The sequence below is a fragment of the Stegodyphus dumicola genome, chromosome 2, assembly GCF_044657685.1.
Source record: "Stegodyphus dumicola isolate Sdum_Otavi_A_Nest chromosome 2, ASM4465768v1".
NCBI lineage: Eukaryota > Metazoa > Arthropoda > Arachnida > Araneae > Eresidae > Stegodyphus > Stegodyphus dumicola.
In genome coordinates, this window is record NC_140769.1 from 190,858,072 (window position 1) to 190,878,525 (window position 20,454).

The following is a 20,454-nucleotide window of genomic DNA, read 5'->3' on the forward strand; positions in this document are numbered from 1 at the left end:
ATGGGAGCACGATTTCTTAAACTTAACGTTTTAGAAATAGTCTTGTACAGCACTGACCTAGACACTCCAGGAAATTCGTTTGAAGGAGTGCTTATGGTGAAGCATATGTTCTCAAGAATTTTCACTTCAACTGAATCCATCAAACCAACTGAATTGTCTGTCATCACAGGTGGGCAACTGGAGAGTGGGACACATTATGGACATTGTTGCAGCCAGCTTTGAAGTCTCTGACCCACTTTATACACTTTGCCTTCACTCATGGCAGTAGCTCCGTAAACTTCATAACTTCACAAATCTGCCAGTGAATATCTGTGGCAGACAGGTTTTTTGCCATGAAAAATATGTCACTGACTGTACCTCTAGTGTGGTGGGTGATTCGACTATCTTAAACATTTTAAAGACACAGAACAGACCATGCAGTTTACCTACAACTGTGCACAGTTGTTTTCAAGGAATGCACCTGTTGCGACATGCGCGCCACCTGTTATTGTATACCATGAAATAGCCCTTACTTAAAAATGTTACATATTCACATTACATTTCTGATATTCAGGCCAGTAAAATATGGAAGTGTTTGAAGATAAGAACAATAAGATATGGAAGTGTGTCCTTGGTCTTGCCAAAAGTATTATCATTTCGTATTTTTTAGTAGAATGTACAGTCACATGCAGAAGTTTAAGATCACTAGCCATTTTTATGTATTTTAACAGATTGCACCATTTTCGCTCGTGATTGCGTTTTCTTATGCATTGATTGCATCAAACGTGTTCTAGTGCTATAAATATAACCTGGTCTCGTTTATCAGTAGTTTGTTAGTGGATTTTGCATGCAAAGTGCCGTTGTATAATTATTATAAAGGGTAAAAAAACCTTCACTTACTCTTGAAAAACAGGCAATAATTGTGGCCCTACATGAAGTTTACTTTTCTGAATGTGAAATAAGTTTAAAGGTAAATGTCAGCAAGATAGCCATGCATCAATCTATCAGTAAATTCAAAATTTCGGGAAATTATATGGATCTTAAGAGAAATGGTCGCCCAAGAAAAACTTGTGCACATGATGATCGTGTGATAAAAAAGATGTCCAACAACCTCCTGCAATAAAATTAGAGCTTCTCTGGCTGCAAAGGGTACCAACGTCAGTTCAAGTACTATTTCAAGACATTTGACTAAAGATTATGGTTTATTTTCTTATAAACCTGCAAGGAAACCTCGACTTACTCAAGGTATGAAAAAGGAACGACTGATTTTCGCCAGACAGTATCAGAATTGGACCGAATAACAGTGGAGTACAGTGTTATTTTCTGATGAGTCAAGTGTTCAGCAATTTTCTGCACATGCTAAATGTATTTGCAGCCCATTAGGAAAACGATATGATGATAGATATATGATTCCGACAATGAAATACCCTTCAAGCCAGATTATATGGGGTGCAATGTCTGCATCTGGTAGTGCTGCTGTATATTTCCTACCATCTAAAATCATGAAGAATGGCTGTCGGTATCTTAATTTGTTATGTGACAAGTTGAAACTGTTGGATGTTCACAGATGTTCAATTTTCATGCATGATGGGGGTTCTGTATCACAGGGCAAGAAATGTTAAGGACTATCTGAGGGTTACTCAAATCCAAGTGCCTGATTGGCCACGTAACAGCCCAGATTTGAATCCCATAGAGAATCTGTGGTGTATTGTGAAAAATAATGTCGCAGAGAAGCTACCATCCAGTGCTACAGAACTTGTTGAAACAATAAAGCATGTGTGGTGTGCAGAGATTTCTCAAGCTTACTGCCAGTCTTTTTTTCATAGCATGCCTAAAAGGATTGCAGCAGTGATAAAAAATAAAGGAGGTCCAACAAAATACTGACTATACTTCAATAAACTTGTAAGTCTATTTTCTTCATTTATAACATGTTTTGTTGCAGAATCCCAATAAATCTGATTTTTCTATGTGTGGTCCTAACTTTTGCACACGACTATACGAAGAGGTAATTAGACATAAGTAAAAACTTAAGGAAGCTGTGTGAATTTGAATTTTACCATTCTATCAATATGAAGATGCATGAAATCATTATTTTCCATACATAGTTTTTTTAAACTTAAATGCATAAACAAAAATTGTCAAAAAATTTTTCATGTTCTTTTTTATTCATTGTATTTATGAATAATCACTATAATAATCATTACTAGAATGCACATCTGTTTTTATATTTATTGAAAGGTTTCTATGTGATTTTTTTTATTAGGTTTGCCAGGTTAGTAAAATAGGTCATTATTTTGATTGTGGTGATCAAAACTATGTTAGTTTTCTATGGAATAAAACAACAAAGCTGCCTTATGTACAATACGTTGCTGCTCCTAGGTAATTTTCTTATGTTTTTTTCTGAATATTTCTAAACTACTTGTATGTTTTATTTGTTATCTAGCATTTTTTCATACTTTTATTTTGTAAACAAATTTTAATATTTCTAATGTACCATCCATATGTTTCTGCATAATAAAATCTCTTTTTGTATCATTAAAATAACCCATTAAAGTCTTCTTAAAAGGATGAAGGTATCTTTGAGAAAAAGGACCCAGGACATGACATTTGCCAAATATTACATTACAAAGCCAAGATATAGCTTATTACTGGAAGAACACATTACAGGGATACCCATAAAATAGTACCCATAATTAACTATTTTGCACATTAAAAAAAAAAAAAAAAAAAATTCTGTTTCTGGCAGATTTTTGTCAGTATTGCAAAAATTGCTCCCTTCTGTAGTCACTTCCGCGCCACCAGCAGTGGAGCAGTAAAGTCACAGAACACTGGTAGTTCGGTCCGAAGTTTGAATCCCATGAATGGGCTGGCTGCATGGGCATTTTCGTGGTTTTCTCCATGTGTAATGTGTATACGAGTCAGTTCCCTTAGAAAGTCCTCCACAAAGGCATCCCACTCCTTAGGCAGGTAACTCCCGAGGCTTTGCCATAATCACATAAATGAAACCAAACCGTAGTCACTTCCACTTGTGCTGATTAGAATGGCGGATCACCAGAGTTCTCAAGCTCAATTCCCAGCTTCCATCGAGAAATAGTCTGTCATTAGTAATAAATGTTAATGAACTCATTAATGATGCATAGATGTACAAAATTTAAAACATAATGGTGCAAGCATTTTCTTTAAGCCTCCAGAAAATAAAAAGACTAACTGTTGGTTGCTGTGTTAATTAATATTCTTTAAGTTTATTAGTTCACTTTTAATTTTAGTTCAGTTAAGGTATGTTGATAAGACTTTACCAAGACAAGAAAAATAAATAAATATAGACAATATTAAATAAATATAAATAAATAAAAATAAAGACAAGAAAAATAAAATTTTGTTATTTGAATCATTATTAATCTTAGACCATGCTCTAGGATACCCAAAGCCTCTGTAGAGTTTATGCCGGGAAATAAATGTTGCATTTCTTACAGCCCATGGATCAAGCTGTGTTAGCTAAGTTTAAGATATTATACAAGGACAATAATGAAATCAGGCAATCTAGGCAACTGGCAGGGAAGGTGGGACTACATTAAAAGATTTTTTAAAGACTGTAATATATAGAACATAGTAAATAATACTGGAGACTCATAGGTGGAAATAAAAGAGTCCACAACCAAAGTTTCATGGAAACAATTATGCCCACAAATGATGAGTGATTTTATAAATTCTGAAGGAACTTCAGGAATTCTCACAGAAGAAATAGTTAGCCTAATGAATGAGGGCCTACATTAAAAGATTTTTTTTAAAGACTGTAATATGTAGAGCATGGTAAATAATATTGGAGACTCGTAGGCTAAAATAAAAGAGTCCACAATGAAAGTGTACTGGATACAATTATACCCACTAATGATGAGCAATTTTATAAATTCTGAAGTTCAGATAGATCGATGTATACATGGACAAAGTCAAGGGAGTGCACAATGCCAAGTTTGTGCAATTTTCTGATGTTTTTTTTAAGTGAAAATGGGTTGATGTGCACATGGATAACGAGTTTGTGCAATTCTTTGACTTGTTATTTTGGCTTTATGTAGCACCAATTTATGCACTAAAAATCACCGCTACATAAAGCCAAAATAACCAATCAAAGAACTGCAGAAACTCAGTGTCCATGTATCGCTAATTTTCAACAAGGGGCACCCGTAAATATATTTATATTTACAAAATGGTATGATAAAGATACAGACTGATGATAGTTCTGATATACAAAGTGGTTTTAATTAAAGTACCTATTTAGACCTATGTGGAGTCCATTCTGGTAGACCTCTCATTCTCTTTCATTGAAACTTGATATATACCTTATATGGACATCAGGGAAAAGAAATCTGCAATAAAAATTAATAGTTCAAATTTCAACTTACAGATGGCACTTTTCATGGAAATATAGAATGAATGTTACGCAAATTTGGAGCATTTTGTAAAACCAGTCTTCAATGCCATAAAATCCTTGTTCACCATGTGTTAAAGAAGAAAGATTGATCCTTACTGATCAAGTAGTTTTGTGAAATAGGCAGTGATTTTTCATCTGTTTTACCAAAAGGGCCTGTGTTGAAGCAAGATTTGAAAAAGACCATTACTAAATTTCAAGAGACAGAAGTTGTATGTGCTGTGAGGAAGAGTATGCAAACAATGGAAGAAACCACTCTTGCTGTGGTCAGAAGAGATTTTTGTTCCCAATATTCCTCGAGCAGTGTAACACGTTTAGTCTATCCCTTGGTGGACAGTATGAAAGCTTCTGCGATCCATTGTAAAATAGTACTTGTACAAGATCCAAGTTTTGCAAGAACTGCATTGTGCAAACCCGGACAAATGCACTGTTGTTGCTAGCCTGATTAGCATTTCTGGCCATATTCCAGCCAAAAGAAGGCATGGTCTTAAAGCATTCCGTGGTTGGACGAGTTGAATTTTATCCTAGACAGAGCAGTTACCTCCACAGGGTGCTGTAATTCCTAATCTTCTGCATGAAGAGCCTGATTGCATTACTGTATGGTTTGGTTTTACTGCTGATTTCATTCTTGGTCTCTTTTTTTTCTTTGAGAACACTTCTGAAGGCTATAGTGGCGTGGTGGTTATGTGCTTGGTGTATATCCTTGAATTGACATGACTCCTTTTCTTTAAACATAACCTTTGTTCACACACACCATAACTTTAAACACAATTGAAATAACAGAACGAAATAACAAAATCTACTAAACTAAAATTTAAACATCCTATGCTACAGCTAAGGGCGAAGTGAGTGAGTTCACTGCCGCGCTAGCAGTTTTTACATTAACCACATGACATGGATTGGCTGCCCATGCAGTCAAACATTAGATTGCCACAAGGCCCTCAGAAGTGTTTCATCATGGGTATTTGTTGCTGTGAATTTCTTTAGCAACAAGTTATTCTTGCTATATAAGAGCGATAATGTTTAAAGACGACTGCCTTCATGCAAATTAGTGCATTACCTCTTCCATTGCCAGACTAGTATAGGTATTGCTTCGTGCTAGCTTTGGAGATAATTGGGTAATTTTCAGAACTTTTCTGCTCTCCTCGTTCCCTGGACTTAAATCCCTAAGTCTTCTGTTTGTAGAGATTCCTGAAAGGTAATGCCAATGGAAGAAGCATACGGACTATGTCTGAACTGAAAGCAAGTAGAACATACAGGATGGCAATTATTGAACTATAGGAAATAAAACCATCATAACTTCTGAATGGTTTGCATGATGAAGTTCAAACTTCGTGGTTGGCTACAGGGCATGATGGGAACTGGTATGTGCATGCACACACAACTTTTGTCAGCAATTTCCAAGTGAAAATGTCATGGTACAGCGTTCCTTAGTGTACTTGATCCATTTTCAAGTGATTTATAAGTATATAAAATATTTGAGTTAACTATTTTTCTTACATCATATTTTACATATATTTTGAGTTAACTATTTTTCTTACATCATATTTTACATATATTTTGAGTTAACTATTTTCTCTTACATCATCATTATCCTCATTGCAACAAACATGCTTTTACCTAAAAACTGCACAATGTATATCAGATTAAATTCAAACATTAGAAATTTAATTTCTTATCCATGTATGTGTGTCCTCAATTCCAAACTTATGGGTGCATCATAGTTTGAAAGGTATACAGATTTATTTATTTATTTTTGACTGTGAAGTTTCCAGTTTTTAGGTTTAAGTATTTGCATTAATTTGTTTAAAAATATTTTGTCAGTAAATATTTAGCTCTTAAATTTATTATTTCATTTTCTTAGGAAAACGAAGGTCACACTTGTCTGTTCAGAAACAGCATATGAACCATCATTGAATGTGACTGGTGAAACAGAAAGAGATGTTTATGTATGTAATCTTTTATAACTGCATTTTATTCAAGTATATGTTTTAAGCAAAAATACTTGTCCAAGGAAACTGTTTCTATTAGATTTAACATCTTGTTCCTGGTTTCACTTGGCTAGAATGATATAATTATGAGTAGAAGGTCCAGGGTCTTAAAAGAAAATCTAAAATGCTTACAGTAAATTATCTCTAAAGAAAATATCAAATTCTTGTAAAAAATTACATTTTCATACAAGTGTATGAAGCAGTTAATGTCCTTATCCATTACAATGTATTCAAAATGTAATGTATAACATTTTATCATTATGATATGTAATTATATTATTTTACTCCTTTTGAATCCCATTTCTGTAAGATTTTTAAGTAACAAACATTGTTATCATTATTTTATATAACAAATTTTGATTCTAAAATAATTTCTGAATTAAAAAAAAGAAGAGAACTTTAGATAAAGAATGCATCATAAAACCACTAAACGGACTAATTGCCTGATTTATTTTATTTTGATTTTGTCTAGGATAAGAGTCTAAGGGTATACTTAATCTGGTACTTGAACTTTAGTTCTGTAACCTTACAGATAGTAAGTTAAAAATAGCATGACAGGACTTCTGAACTAAAAGGTTTTTAACAATCTTTTGTTAAACTGAACTTTTGAGAAAAACAGGGCATGGCTTGTGCTACAAATAATCGTTACCTCTGTCAATGCAAATTAAATAAGTCAAATCAATTTAAGCGTTGGTTAGTAGTCTAAGACTACACAGTTAAATACTAAGCTACAAACTGGCTGAAATAATCTAATGGCACATATGTTTCAAATGTTGGCTGCAAGAGCATATAAAGCAGAGATAATTGCATTTAACTAGAGCTGGCAGAAATCTAATCACACAAACTCTTTGTTTAGATCTAAAAACATCAGCTTAAACCCAATAAATTTTACAAACAACAGAATGCAAATAAAATAATTTGCATTCTGTTGAGAAATACGGAAAGGAAAAGTTAAAATAAAGATCAAAATCATAATAAATGGTTAGTTTAGATTAAAACCCTTGCAAGAGTAATATGAAAGACCTACAAAATTAATTTAAAACAAATTACTGTGAATGTAGGAGAAAAGCCTGCCTCTTGACCCTTTAGCCCCCTTCAGACGAGGGCGTAAAGGGCATAAGTGGTTAAAGCCAGGCCCCATTGCCAAGGCAACCAGTCACTGCTACGTCACAGAATCTGGTTTAGGGCTCGTGGCATAGGGTTCCAAGTTTTCAACTTTACGCCGAGTTTGGGATAAGCGTTGACCAATCAGAGCAAAGCTAAAATGAAGCGGCTTTCTTCAGACGATTTCGCTGTCACATCGAAGGCGACTTTTTTTTTAAATATGGAACACATCATATCCGAATGAGTTGTAATCGTATCCGAACGAAATAAAGAGTTGATCTCGCAAGAAATCTACGATGATGACATGCATTTTTTTAATGAGTTTTTCAGTTTATATTCAGAAATATGGATGAAACTCGTAAAGCAAAAGTTAAGCTCAGGATTATGCACGCTGTGTATGAGCCTGTAGATGATTGATCCCATCCAATAATTTTCATGTCATTATGAAAGTTCTTTAAAAAATGCATGCTTTCAAAAATTTTATTTTTTCTGTGTAAATTATTATTACAGTCAAAAGTCCTTAATTCGGACACCCATAATCCGGACCTCAAAGTTACAAACTTTCTGCGCATGTGTTGCGTTGACGCATGCGCGTAAGACCTTTACGGCTGCGAATATGCGTGTGCGCATGCGCAAAATACATTTACGCATGTGCGTTTAATGTATAACGGATGGTATAAGCTAAGCTAAAATTATCTAATTCAGTTAATGTTGCAGATTGCGTTGTTCCTTAATCTTCGAATTGGATCCGCCTTATTATTTTTTGCAATATAGAAAGTCATTTTTCCATTTCCTCTATTGTATTATTTCTAGAACGGGCAACTCTAGTTGCAGAGCTTGTCGTAGTTGCAGTTGCCAATGACAGTATTTTTTCTTTATTCTTAAAGCTAGTCCTTATTGTTGACGTTGCCAAATTCAATGCAGCATCAATTTGAGATTGAGTTCACCAGTATCTAATCTTCTAATTACTTGCATTTTAGTTTCTAGTGAAATCCTTTTTTTGTTGCTTTATTTTCGTGTTTTTTATTATCACCCATGATAAAAACTAAAAATCATAATATTTGTCACTCTATGAACCATTATATTATATAAATTTATACTTACAATAACGTCAACAAATGTTTGAAATGATAAAAATACGTTCGTATTTTTAAAGGAAGAAGGAAAGAAGAGACACAGATAAACTGCTTCATATATCCAGAAGCCTAATGCTGCGTACAATTTCGGGGAATCTCACAATTCAAATAAAAGAGCTTTAAACCGAAACAGCGTTAAGCGGTGTCTTACTGTATTTAAGAAAGCAAAATATCTTAAGTTATAAGCTAATATGTATCAAGTGACAAAAAATCTCATGATCGGATAAAGCCCGTCATGTTGCTCCGAAGGTTAATAAAGTATTTTCATGTTTTCAGAATGACCTTTGTCTTCTTGAATTTTCCCAATACCCTACATCGGGTAGATGTAAACACATAAATTAAATTTTGGCTTCTTATTTTCATCATAAGAATGATGATGATACTGATGCCTATAAAGGGGGACTCGTAAAAACACTATCAACCACATCCCATTTCAGTGCTAGAATCTTTCATATTCTTAGAATCGGTATATCATGCAACATTATGCTTACACTGCTTTGGTAAGTTGGTTTTGTTAAAGCATAGATTATATTTTTGTGGGAGAACACATATTGCAAATGAAATCTTGTTTCATAAATGTGATATTCAAGTCTATATGCTCATTTTATATTTTTATGATCAAATTACATGATTATAATGGCTTGCAAGATAGTATACCTTTTCTCACTTGCATGATTGATACATGAGTTTCTGTATGAATATTACTGATTTCCAGGTACACCATTTATGTTTGCAATCACACATCTGAAGTCGGCTGAACAATATAACTCTATGAAGAGCTTGATATTTGTTTCATAGTGGCAGCCAAAAAACTTATTTTGGGCTGAGTCACAGAAAATGCCTGGCTTGATATTTCATTCTGGCATTTTGATTAAGATAATTTTATTATGATTAAGATGTATTATCTTTGTATTGCATTGAATAACCAGTTTTTCAGACATACAGAAGTACAGTCAAAAGTCTAATCCGGACTCGTCGGGACTTCAGCGATTCCGGATTATCGGTTTTTCCGGATTATAGATCATCAGTGGTCAGATCAGTGGTCAAATCTGGTGAGATGGCATGCAGAAATTATAGAATTAAAATATGAAACCGTAATTTATGAAATAAAGAGCAATTATGATCTAAAGGGTAACAAAATTTACAAAAAAAAAAAAAAAAAAAAGGCTTAATATTTATTTGTTTACTTTATTAAACATTTCTTTCAACGTGCACATGCGTAACGCATACATTACGCATAGTCGAAATTAGAAAATTGCAACCAGAAAACTATTTGATGTGTATTCGTGATATTTATAAAGACAAGGAATTTGATTTAAATCATATCAAAGATGGAGTACATCGAGATGAAATATTACATTTAGTAAGGAATTACAAGCCGAATAAAATAAAAACATCTGCCCTGAAGATAAGGATAGTGCTGACAGATCAACTTCCAGTTCATTGCACGCCACAACGTCCCCCCCCCTGTCCCCGCAGAGCAGCGTGAAGTTGATAAGCAGATTTTGGAATCGTTAGAGAAACAAAGGATATGCCTTTATCCATTTTTTGCAGCAATTCCACTTTTTGTTTGATGGACATCGAAACGTGTTTTCGCTTTGTAGATCCTTTGGTAGCTCCAGAATCGGAAATTCTTTTTGACATAATCGAATGTTCAGGCTTACTTTTATAAAATTGCTCTAACAGTCTGCAAAAAATAATAAGCCAGATTCAATTAGAAGATTATTAACAACGCAGTCTGCAACATTAACTGAAATAGATAATTAGATAATTTTAGCTTAGCTTGTACCGTCCGTTCCACATTAAACGTGCATGTGTAAACGTATTATACTCACATGCACAGACACATATGAGCATGCGTAAAGGTATTATGTGCATGTGTTAACAGATGTTGACACATGCGCAGAAAGTTTGTAGCTTTGAGGTCCGGATTATAGATCATTTCGGATTATGGACGTCCGGATGAAAGACTTTTGACTGTATTAAAATGTTATTTGTTAGGTTTATCTAATGTTTTGGGACTTATATATATATATATATATGTAATGATTTCAAATGCGTAGATGAAAGCAGTGGACCTCCCAACAGCTTACGATACTGCGTAGATGACCGAGAAGACCGTAGTGGCTTGAAGGTGGCAGTGTGGAAAGCATGATGATGCAGCTTAGCACAACATATCTTGAAAAATCACAATCTTTATTTTTTCCATGCATATAAAGTAATCCTTTTTCAGACAAGATATTTCTTAATAATATTTGAATAGAATAACTCCCATTTTTAAGTTCGACGTCATCTTAAGCAAGTAAGCGGCAGCAGCATGGATGAAAAGTGTTTACCAGCAGGAGAGTAACGTGGAAAAAGGGAAAGGTTATAGTACTTTCATAGGAAGAAGGCTGGGAGTGGGGAAGTTTCAGTTCACAGTTTTGGTTTAGAATTAATTTGATTGGACGAGAGGCATATGCATTAAAAGGTTACATAAGATAGAAAAGTCTGGAACCTGTGAGAAGAAATGAATTTAGGGGCAGATTACCAAATTTAGAATGTTAATTTTGAGGTCATCAATTATTTTTTTTGAAACAGCTATCATATTTTGTTATATCTTAAATATTCCCCCCTTCAAAAGAAAAGTTGGGTGAGCAGGGTGGAAGAACAAGCATTAAAGCAGCAAAATGTGAAAAGTTATAATTGTGAAAATACAAAACATATTTACTCTTTTTTTTTTAAAACAAAAAATTATTGCCATAAATCTTGACCGATATTTTGACATTTCATTGAAAGTCATAAAATTTTGAATTGAATTATGAATTTTAGCACTGTACTCTTTTAAAACAATTGCACATTTTAGTGTTCTGAGATAAGAATGCCCAATGAAATTTTATAAAGTTCTTGATAGTTCCACACGGTAATAGTTCAAATTTTTTCACAAACTAAATGTACAGTTCAAAATACTACCATCAATAAATCATAATACAATTAACTTATAAATGCAATTTCCCCCCCCCCCCCCCCCGAAATGAAAGAAACTCAATTTGGAACTTAATATCACTTCACGATCACTTTCATGACTTTTGATAATATTGCATTTTTTGAATATGAAGAATGAGCCGAATAAAGCACTGAACATGCAAGAGAGCACAAAATACTATTTGGCATTTCATATTTCACTGATGAGGTTGATGACCTTCAAAGCACTTTGGATGTTTAATTTTCTTTCTGCACGATGATCGGAACAGCATTACGAATATTCCAAGCAAGCCAGAATCAGTAACGTATTTCACTACGTTGGCGTCGCTGACCTTGATTCGAAACAGTTTTGATTTCGAACTTTCAGAGATATTCGATGATTTCAAAGCACTTTTAGAATATGCCGTTATATCACAAACCGGAAATGAATTTAATGATTCACTGGTAGTTTGAGGCAGCAGAGTTCAAAATTCATTCGGGAAAACTTGCACCAGGTTAATCCTGTCCTGACTTTTTATAAATATATAATGATTTCAAATGCGTAGATGAAAGCAGTGGACCTCCCAACAGCTTACGATACTGCGTAGATGACCGAGAAGACCGTAGTGGCTTGAAGGTGGCAGAGTGGAAAGCATGATGACGCAATTTAGCACAACATATCTTGAAAAATCACAATCTTTATTTTTTCCATGCATATCAAATAATCCTTTTTCAGACAAGATATTTCTTAATAATATTTGAATAGAATAACTCCCATTTTTAAGTTCGACGTCATCTTAAGCAAGTAAGCGGCAGCAGCATGGATGAAAAGCATCTTACCAGCAGGAGAGGTAACGCGGAAAAAGGGAAAGGTTATAGTACTTTCATAGGAAGAAGGCTGGGAGTGGGGAAGTTTCAGTTCACAGTTTTGGTTTAGAATTAATTTATTGGACGAGAGGCATCTGCATTAAAACGTTACATAAGATAGAAAAGTCTGGAACCTGTGAGAAGAGATGAATTTAGGGGCAGATTACCAAATTTAGAATGTTAATTTTGAGGTCGTCAATTATTTTTTTGAAACAGCTATAATATTTTGTTATATCTTACATATATATATATTGTTACGAAATGTCCAGGTGCGGTGGGATAGCTTCTCCGCGAAGCAGGTTAAGGTTTTCCATAAAATGGCTAGGGAAGGCAGGGTTGGCACATTTGGTGAGGAATAGTCCATTTGGTGACAAACTTGGAGATGTGCCACAGATGGATGGAGAACCTTCTGGAACGAGTTCTTACTAGTTTAGCCAGAATGTTCTCGAACTTAAGCCAAAAGCTATATAAACTCTGCTGGTACGCGGAGTTAGTTAGTTCGTGAGAGTCCATCGACTTGATGGTCAGTCAGTGGGAGCCAAGTTGGTCGAGTGCACCGAAAGAGTCTCTTAGTGAATCGCAAGTTATTGCATCATCAAGTTTTATCTTAGAGTGTGTTGAGCTTCGGGAATGACTGAACCAAGGAGTCGGCAGCTTACTCTAGTATATAATCAAGTGTATCACAAGTTGTAGCTTGGAGGGTCTCGAGAGTACGTGGAGTTCCGAGAAGAGTCGGGAGCTGTGCTTGAGTGCTTTGCAGTGAAACTGGCTCCACCGTTATAGCCTGATCGCTCGAAGGCTGTGTTGCTGATTGTTTCAGTGAGTTTATAGTAGTTCTTCAACAACTGTAAACGTGTTATTGGAGCTGTCTTGAACAATACTGGCTAATAAATTGTGTTTCTGTGCTTCTTCAAGTAGTGTCATCATTATTCACTCCAAATCTGCACAAACCCTGTACCGTACAAATACAAAGGAAAAGAAAAACGCAACAATATGTATATACGTTGTAGGATTCAAAAGTTCCCGGACTGAGTCTATAACTGCTTAAGGGTCTTATTTCAAAGGAGGATGTGTTTCTGCAATTTAATTCATATTTTTTACATTATAGATCGAGTCTGGGAACTTTCGAATCTTACCTCATATATATATATATATATAGAGAGAGAGAGAGAGATAGAAAATAAAACAATATACATATATATTTGTTTTATTTTTATGATTTTTTAATAAATTTTTCAGATGAATTGTCATCTAATATACAATAAATTATGAGTTTTCTAATTTCATTTGTAGAATCATTAGATTATATTGAAGCAGGAGGCGTGAAATATGTGCAGTGCCCTCTCTGGGACTTGAACCCTGGACCTCTCAAAAACATGTCGAGTATGCCTCCAATTACACTACTACGAAGGCGTGAGAAAAGGAGAGAGAAAGTACCTTATGTACTCTCCTCTTTTAAGGGATGACTGAGGATGAGGGAACCCAATCACCAAATCCTGGTGGTAATGATTTATTGTCTACCATGTTTTAGTTTGGGCACCACATGTAGAGCCATTAAGGTGTTTTTTTTTTTTTTTTTTCCTTTTTCTTTTAAAGCACGTCATGAGAAAAATGTGCCATGCCCTCACCAGGACTTGAATCCTGGACCTCTCGAATATGCATTGAGTATGCTTCCAATTATACCACAAAGCCATTCGGAAGAGGGAGAAAATACTTTATACATTAATCCATCCATTATTAGCTATGCAAATACATTTCATTCTTGAAAAATAAATTAAGATCAGAATATTTTTGTGTATCAAATTCATTTCAAGAATTTAGAAAAGAGGGGAGAAAAATTCACTTCTCTTTCTTTCTAGTTGTTGCATAACTCAAATCTTTGCATGAAGAAATTGTAAAGTGTATCTTCAAGCTAAAATATCTGGATGCTGTATAATAAATGCTTGTTACTGTTAAGTTTTAATAAATCTGTGTATTTTATTCAAAATATTATAAAAAATTTTCTCACTTTTTATGGTTTTATTTTAAAGGAAATGGCTCTTACATCAAGATGTGCCTGTCCTGACTTGTGTCGTCAAAATCATCTTTCAACAGGATCAGTTTTAGTTATAATGTAAGCTGTTTATAAATTATTATACATCTATATGGCAGAAAATAAAACAAAATTAAATGTGCACTTTTACATGCCTACACATATATACATTCAAAATGTTAAATATTACTTGATTTTAGGGTATATAAATATATTTTATAAAAAGTTTTGTTTATTGGATTTTTGAAATTTTACAGAAATTGCTTTCTCATGAATTGCTGCCACTTGGAAGATGGTTACTGTAGCAATATGTTTTTACGTTTCCTTTTTTGCAATATTATATTCTTTTTTCAAAAACTTTTATAGAATTTGCTGTTGTGTTAGGAACATCAATATCTTTTTGTAACAAATGAGCAAGTTTTACATATTTCAAATATAATAGTATGCTAGAAAGTTATTCAGTATTTAATGTAGTTTTACTAATTTACATATTCATTTTTAGAAAGAATACGTTCCTTATTAATATTAAACAATCCCAAATATTATTTGAGAACCAGAAAATTATTTTGGAAAATTTTTCATTGGGTTCTCATAAGCATTGAGGAAGATTTCAAATGGACGGCCTTACTGGGCTGCTTATTAAATTTTTATATGTGGTACAGATTTTTGTACTTTGCTAAATTAAATTAGCCATCTCTTGAACCTTTAGCCCTGAAATTTTTAGGTTACAAAATGAGAAATAAGACTGCCAATTTTTTTTTTAGCAAGAAAAAACCACTTTTTTTGACATTTCGTCTATTTTGATATGAATTATTAACTTGAAATAAAAATCCTTATTAATTTACTATGAGCACACTGTTTTAATTATATGTTTTTCTGCAAGATTGGCATTCTGTTCATTTGTTGTTAACAGAAATGTTAACAAATATTTTTTGTGTTCTGTTTATAGGTAATTCATTAGCTTCTCTTATTTCTTTTAAACAAGTGGTCAGGTGGTTTAAAATTCTGATATATATTATTCAAGCAGAGCATAGATTCTAATCATTAACCCTTTGTTGCATACAAATAATCTGGAGAAGTTAAACGAAAATGTTTGTATTTTTCTACTTAAAATAACCTTAGTAATAATTTAAAAAAAATTAATTTTATTCAAATTTCGTTTTAAAAAATTGCTACAGTTTGTTCACTACAGTGGACAGCATGCATATACATACATACATGCATACAAATCTCTTCCCAACGATTTACGGTCATTGCATTTGAAATCATTTCCTGCCTTGTTTGCAGTGATCATTACCATCTTCTAAATGGTAAATGTACAACTGACATGTACATACTGATCCCCCAAAATACCTTCATTTCGTCGATTGTGATTGAATTCATTTTGCTACGATTGTGTAAACTGTACCTATTGGATTCAAATGTGAAATGTTCTAGAAATTCCTTGCAAAACATAAACATTTCCAGTGGTGTTTTGGCTTGATGAGCAGTACATTTGGGTTTCAATTCGCTCTTTTCGGTAGATCTTTATCTAGCAACTCCACAATTTTCTCAAACTGACATTTAAAATAAAGTGTCTAAAATTACTAATTATGAATAAAAAATGGCAGTATAAGAAAATGCAAGCAATATTATATAATGTTTATTATGAGAAATTGTACTAACTTGGAAACAGAAGTAACAGCCATTTTCCAAATAGCAATGCTTTACTTAATGATGCTATACAGCCATCTATGATCGACAGTTAAAAGTTCTAATAATATAAAATGAATAAACACAGGAATGGAATCTGTTAAGGCATTTACAGAAGAATAAACAAATTTAAACTTTTGTCTACTAGAGTGGACATGATGCAACAAAGGGTTAAACTTGATTTATGAACATGAAAATATAAACATGAACATATAAACATGAAAATAGTAATTAGAAATTTTAAATTTCTAATTACTATTTTCATGTTGTGTATACATGTTGTGTAATATATATATTTTCTTTTAAAAAACTTCTTTCTTTCTTGATTGATTTATCATGTTTCTTGGATTATACATTTGCAGCATTTAGGCTTGAAATTGCATTACATTATTAGCTGCTTTCTCAGACACAGGTTTACACATTGTCTTATAAAGACCTGTCATAAAAGTAACTGTGTATCATTACTGCTGAAAAAAATATAGTAGAGAATTTGGATTCAGATCATACGATTTAATTTCACTCTTGAAAAATGTAATCTCTGAAATGGTTCTTTTAAAAGTAATTCTTATTTGTTCGAAAATATTGATAATTTTTATTTGAATGAAACTTGAAAAGTATTCTTTATTTTTTATGGTATTTAAACTTACTGTTAATAATAATTACACACCTTTAAATTTTATTTCTCTTAAGTGTAAGAAAAGTCATGATTGCAAGGACATTTTATACTTCATTATTGTTATAGCCTTTCTCAATGAATTAAAATATTTTTAGTACATTTTATGGTTTTTTAGACACTTTTATGGATTTGTAAATGCAACATTTTGTCATCCAAAAAAGAAGTGTAAAAGCCAACTGTTTCCAGCCTTTTTATTAGCTTGGTATTTGCTGTTTATTTAATAGAACATGATTAATTTTAGCTTCAAATTTATGTGAAAGAATCAAATTATTGATCATACATAATTTTAATTGGTACCCCCCAAAAGTTGAGGAGAGGCTAAATTTGACAATAATGAAAATTAACTTTAAAATGTTGTATTGAAATAATGATTTGAAAGTTGTATTTTAATAATTTATTTTTAAATATTTTTATTTCAGATTTTTAATATTTGTATCTTTATATCTTGTACTTGGAATTATACACTCAAGTTTGACACGAGGAGCTCATGGTTGGGAACTGATACCTCATTATGAATTTTGGGCAGACTTTCCACTACTTGTTCGGGTATGATATATATGTTACAATATTTTTTATATATATATGTATTATTTTCTCAGTAGTAGCATCCTTTTGTAGAGACTTAGTTGTTAACGGTGAAAAATCACTAAATGTTACTGCCATTTGAAAATTCTCTGAAAACTGCTAAAAGTCATTTAGAAAATTTTCGTTATTACACACAATTGCGCAGTTTTAATTTTTGATCAATTAAGTAGCTTGAATGGGTAAAACAAAATTTAAATGCATACGTTAACAGCTTTAAAATATATAAGTATTACTACAGTTTAGTAAATACAAAATGTATCAAGATGTGAAGACCATGATTAAAATGCACAGAATATAATGAAAAGAAATATATTTTATGATTTTTTTTAACATACATTTAAACTGCAGACCAGTCTTAGTAACAATTTAAGACAATAATACTTCCAAATCATTTAAGTATCAGTCTGGAGACGAATAATATTATTAATTGAAAAGAACCTTTTATAATTATCAATGAACTAATTTTGCTTCCTATTTAAAAATAGTTTTTCGGCATATTTTTTCAGCGTTTTTACCTTTTTTATAGTAAAAAACCATCACATAGCGTATTTATTGAGATATTTCACTCATTTTCAAATTCATATAACTTTTTAAACGAGTAAGGAATTAAAAAACCATCTTCACCAACAATGGAAGCTGACTATCACCTTTTAAGCACATGTTGGTTTGAGACAATCGGGTGATTGTTGCCGGGTACATAGGCATCAACACCATCTAGTAGCAAAAAAGGGCAGTTACTTTTTATATGACCCAATATATTTAAAATCAGATCAATGACACATATCTGTATATAATACTGGAAAGCTTATGAATTCCCACATCTTTGCAAATCAGTCAGTACTGTGACAAAATAAACTATGTAGAGATTACATGTGTTAAGAAACGAGCATTTATATTAAAATATTGTTCATAAATCTGCAGTGTTTAAGAAAATGTTAATCATTTTAAAATTATCAATAACTAACACACACACACACACACACACACACAAAAAAAAAAAAAAAAAAAAAAAAGTGAAAGGAAATTTTATAAATATATTCCATGGCTAGAACAAATCTTGAACAATGAAAGATGTGTAGAGTATATTTTTGTGCCTTAAATGGTATAAGTAATGATGGGTTTTAATGTGTTTTACTATTGCTTTATTTCATTATGCTTTTAAATGTTTAAATAATCTGTCATTAATGGCAGTCAACTAGTGGTGATTTAGTTAATAATCCAGTTTTGAATTAAATAAAATTAAAGCATTAGTTTGACATTATTTTATCCTTGAAATGTAAATTAATCTGCGACAATTGCTTTTGGAAAAAGTGCACATGGGCACGACAACTATGTCATCGAGCATTTAAGTCTCCATCAAATACCGGTGTTTAATAGTTACAACTGTTATTAAAATGCATTTGTTGCTTTAATATTTATACTTACTTTGTTTATAAATGTATATGTGTATTTTTTATTGGAACTGTTGTAGCCCACTCATTTAATATCTGTGGACATAGATATTAATGGTTATATGTGTATCATAAAAAGGGGAAAGATATTTAAATGTCAACACAGTATTTTACAGTTATGAACTGTTGCTTGTGATGTTAGTAATTAATGTAGTGCTGATTTAACTCTAATATCATGAATCCCAGTATCAGTATTATATTAACTACAAGATAAAAGTGTAAAAATTGTTTGTTAATGATAATTACTTTATTGAAATCACTTATTTTTTCTTGCCAATCATTACTGTAATTATTATTATTGGCATGTGGGTCCACATTTAGATGTTGATGAAAATGTTAAATATTTTACCTTAAGTATTCACTCGACAGTGTTTTGATGCATTTTACAGCAATCTTGAGGATTAACAAGTTTTTTTTTTTTTTAATTCAGTTTTACCTTAACTATGCCTCCATTTTATTATTTTTGTAATATCAATCTTTATGCAACTTATCTTATTACATTCAGTATGCAAGTCGCCAGTTCCCAACTTTTGACCTTATTTTCAAATGAAAGATAGTACTTCTGGAAGTTCTGTTTCACAGTCTTTAGCAGAGTAATGGAATTAAAATTAATTAATTATACAATATTGCAGCTTTACTTGGTTTTTTATGCCATTATTACTTTTACTTTCACAGTCTTTACTTTCCACACCACCAAATTAAATTTGATACAAAACTAATTTTCTTGGAAACTTTTGCAACAAAATCAACCTGTTATGTGCCAAATATAACACCTCTCGGGGTTTTTCGTAATTTAACTAGCTCACTTTTGATCAAAGTAAAGTATTTTGTGAGGTGATTTACCACCATTAGAATTTCTAACCTTTAAAGCAAACAGATAACAGAAATAAGTTAACTTCAATTTATTCTAATAAACCACCTGTGAAGGTTAAATTAAAATGTACAACACACAATTACGAGTTATATGGAGCTGGCTTAAACCCAGTCTTTCTTTAAAATGCTGTAAGTTTGCAAAGTTTGATCAGTTACTAGGAACAGTTGCACCTTGACCATGATAACAAGATTCACCTTGACCGTGGCAAAAATTCAAATGTTTAGCTATCCCCATGCAAAGCTATCCTTTTTTTACAATATTCAATATCAGCATTGGTGTTTCCCAGCAGAGCAAAACTTTACATGCCAAGGGATTTGCGGCTAGCAAGTCTAAACTCTCACACATGGCTATTTATGATTTCTTCTATTTTTGTAGTAAATTGAAGCCACCTGCAAACTTTATGGTGAAATGATACAGAAAGGAAAAATATAAATTAAATAATATTTCATTACTAAAACTTATTTTGTTGAGGCATAAATGCCTCAACAAAAAAGCAAATGGTCACCTAAACATACAAAATTAATGATTTAGCATGTAAAAATGATTTTTTACTTTCTGAAGAGAGAGAAAAAAGTTTAGTAAACTAAAATTTTTCAAATATTGAAATTTTCAAATTCCTTAAGTTTATTGCTTTGAAATTATTTATGTCAGCAAAAATAGACGTTCAAAAATAACACTTAACAGAAATAAATTTCTCT

The 20,454-nt window shown here is 32.4% G+C and overlaps 1 protein-coding gene across 1 annotated transcript in view; it reads left to right on the forward strand.

Annotated features, from left to right (window-relative positions):
• LOC118184404 (uncharacterized) overlaps positions 1–20,454 on the forward strand; it is a 56,074-nt gene that overhangs the window by 25,568 nt on the left and 10,052 nt on the right. Inside the window, exons 3-6 of the mRNA XM_035354070.2 lie at positions 2,243–2,358; positions 6,270–6,354; positions 14,477–14,559; positions 17,266–17,392. Coding sequence (XP_035209961.1) covers positions 2,243–2,358; positions 6,270–6,354; positions 14,477–14,559; positions 17,266–17,392 — 411 coding nt within the window. The remainder of the gene's footprint in view (positions 1–2,242; positions 2,359–6,269; positions 6,355–14,476; positions 14,560–17,265; positions 17,393–20,454) is intronic.